The sequence below is a fragment of the Gavialis gangeticus genome, unplaced genomic scaffold (genome assembly GCF_001723915.1).
Source record: "Gavialis gangeticus isolate Ggan-Ray unplaced genomic scaffold, GavGan_comp1, whole genome shotgun sequence".
Classification (NCBI taxonomy): Eukaryota; Metazoa; Chordata; order Crocodylia; family Gavialidae; genus Gavialis; species Gavialis gangeticus.
Window position 1 is genome coordinate 145,857,481 of NW_017729024.1, and position 3,448 is coordinate 145,860,928.

General features: G+C 44.9%; 1 protein-coding gene across 1 annotated transcript in view; it reads left to right on the top strand.

Moving 5' to 3' along the window:
- Positions 1-3,448, top strand: part of CDC20B (cell division cycle 20B) — a 126,537-nt gene that overhangs the window by 74,770 nt on the left and 48,319 nt on the right. Inside the window, exon 6 of the mRNA XM_019518262.1 lies at positions 1,524-1,623. Coding sequence (XP_019373807.1) covers positions 1,524-1,623 — 100 coding nt within the window. The remainder of the gene's footprint in view (positions 1-1,523; positions 1,624-3,448) is intronic.

A 3,448-nucleotide genomic window follows, 5' to 3' on the forward strand; every position in this document is an offset into this window, starting at 1 on the left:
TTTCCCACATTCCAGATGCCTAAGAATAGTCCTGCCATGCACTGCCCTTGGCTTTCTAGTATCATTCTTCTGCTTTGAATATACCAGGTGGGGATGGGGTATGGGGGCTATTTTGCTTTCAGGGTTTGGAGTAGGGTGCACTGTCCAGGACTGGGATGGGGCTGTGATTGTGGGGGGTGGGATGAGGTGGGGCAGAGGTTGCTTGAGGATTGAATACGGTGACTGCTTGTGCTGTGAGACTCAGAGTCACTTGGCGCCCATAGACTTTCCCCAGGGGTCAGATCAGATGGGCGTGGGGGAGAGTCCTGGAGTGCCACATGCAAGCTTCTCTACATTCATCCAGAATTTTGTGTGTAGGGTGGCAATGCATGGTGAGGAAATGGGACAACTCCTCATAGAAGGGCATACTGTGACTCCTGCTCCTGGACTTTTTATTTGTGTCATGCATGTGCTTGTACTGGATCTTCATCCATTTCATCTTGGCTCAGCACTGCACCTAGTCTTTGTTGTGGCCCCATGTTAGCATCTGTTGGGCAACGCGCTTGAACATGTCCCTGTTGTGGGGCTCTTCATGGAGCTAGTACTGGGTCTTCTCCTTACCTCTGATGGTGATGAGTTTTCTCATCTCCCCATAGTCCCAGTTGTGTGATTGGCATTGGATACTGGAGAAGGATGGGACAGATTTTTCCATGGTCCATGGCAGTGCTCAGAGGGTCTTGGCATCTCTGGGTGGATGGGGGTCTGGCTATAAGGAGGTGGATAGAAGGATGGATGGAAGGAATGGTGGGTATGCATAGGTGTGGGTCCCAGCACATGAGTCACCCTTTCAGTGCAGATGGATGCAGCCTCTGCTTCAGTGTGACTGCGGTGCCACTGGATAGGCCACTCCCATGACCTCAACCTTTCCAGGGGCTTCCAGCAGATGCTCCATGATGCTGGCAATACCCCATGTTCCTGGCCTGGAAATTTCCAGTGTTCTCTACCTGCAGCATTGAGGCAGCTGGCCACATGTCACCTGCTCCTGAAGTTGCCAGAAGCATCTGCCTAACTGTAATCTAACTTGAATCAATAGGGAAACAGTATAGAAGTTTGATGCATTGGTCTAACCTAAATCAACCTGAACTGAGTGTGCCTCTCACCAGGTCTATCTTAGATTGCTTGCACCATTTTTAGACCAATCTATGTATGCTGAACTTCTATATGAGTATGGGTTTAAATCGATCTACGTTCACTTAGACTGGTCTAAATGTAATGTCTGTGTGTGCCTATATAGACCTTTTATGAGACAGAATCCAAGTCACTGGCCCTTTTTGTATCCCCATTTCCTCTTCTGTACAATGGGGGTGATAGTAAAGGGGTAGTTTGAAGGTTGCTTTATGAATGTTTGTAAAGAGTGTTGGACCTCAAAGATGGAAATTGCTGTGGAAGTACACATCATCGTAATATGATATCACACACAATATGTAAAATCTATTTTCCTCCATATTCCTTCTTACCAATGTTTCATTTGAACATGTTTGCAGAAATGTCTCACTCAGATGTTAATGGTCCAAAAGTATGGAGTCAGTTTCCCAGAAAATGGTAGAATGAAGATCTGTGAAAATATGGAATGCATCTGGGAAGGTATGTTGCTGGCACAGTGAAAACTACCAGTACACACTGGACAGTTGTTTTCTATTTCTATTTCTAGTATTTCTATGTTCTGAACTCGAGTTGTCAGCAGTTAGGGCTTGATCCAAACCATGTAATTAATGGGAGTTTTACTGTTTACATCTTTGGGCTTTAGAGCACACCAGCAATATCTGACAGCTCTGAATAGCCATGCTGATAAGCAAAATCGTCCCTTCCTGAATCAAGCTTTCAGAGAGATGTCTCAAGAGTTTTTTCAAGATACTTAAGTGGGAAGATTTCCTCTTTTCTGTCAGTGATTTTTTTTTGCTTCACTAATTTTAACTAGTTAGAGGGTGAAAGAACTATTTTTAATTCCATGGCCCTAAATATGGGCTCTTCCAATGTGAGACACTAAGAAGATGGCATTTAGCCCATCTACAAAGACAGCCGTAGGTAGTTGTTAGCCCCAGTTGTTAGCTTAATTTGGGTAATCTTCCTTGGTATTTTGATTGTCTTTGTGAAACTTTGAAACCTGGCCATGTGAATTGTGACCATCTAGGCCACTCATTTATCTCACAATAAATCGTCATAAATTTATCATGCGATAAATTGTAACATGCCATGCATTTTTAACAATTTATCACCTGATAATGAACCACAAAAACGGTGATCCAGCCTCAGAGATGTTACTTGTTAAATGTAGAATAACTTGAAACTCATTTGCATCACATTTTCATTTGAATATGTGACATGTTACTTATAGGGTAATAGTGTTTGGCCAGGTCCTCCAGCATCCCAGGGTAGACTGCCATCAACTCTCACTCTCCTACTTCATGCAAGTCAGCATAAATCACTTCTGCGACTTTTACTCAACTCTGTTGCCCTAGAGTGCCTCAGCAGATGTCGACCTTCAAAGATGCTTTTTAAGGAGCAATTTAGCATCTCTTCATATAAGAACCAGAGAGTAAACAAACACTGACATGCTTTACTTGTACACAATAGGAATCTGAAAGGAGGAGGGAATTTGTTTGGAAAAATTTCAGGAGGGCAAGAAAAGGAGAGAGAAAAGCACATACACAGAAGCAAGGTGTCCTAGGAGAGTTTGAGCTCCAATCTTCTGCTTCCCTTCACATGGGTCTCTCCTACTCTGTGCATGGGTCAGGGGAGCATCTCCTCCACCTAGGGGGGAGCTCAGCTGTATTGCTCAGAGCTCACTTCTCATTAGCAGCATAGTTGAAGATGGGGGAATGACAGCTTCTGCCAGCAGTTCTCCAGCTCCCTTTGCTGGTGATTGCTGGCAGAGCAAGTCCCCAGGGTGTTTTCTCCTCTCTGGATAGACTGCCTGAATAAGAATCAGGTTATATGGCGTGACAGTTTCTATCCAGCAATATTACCTATTGCTTGATGGAAATTACATCTGCCAGACTCCAGAGCAACAAGAATCCCTCTGCCTCTGCAGCTTTGCACACAAACACAGGCACTTGGTAATGCCACAGACAGAAACAACTTTCTATGGCTGCAGCAACTCCATGTGCCTTCAAAAATATAGGGTTTTCAACTCTCAGTAGTGGTTATAAATGCAGTTGGGCAGCTGTGGTTATAAGTCCATTACTGTCATCATTGAGGCAATCACAGTTTGAGGCAATCATGTGAATGTTTTGCTTTCATAGAGTTACCATATTTCCAGTTTCAAAAAAGAGGGTACTTGTTTGGGGGGGGGGCAGTGATATGCCTGTGCCCTGCCCCTGACTCCAAATCACAGCCCCCCCCGCCCTTCCGACTCACAGTACCCGGCCCCACAGACCATGCTGGTGTCCTCACTCCCAACCTGCCGCCC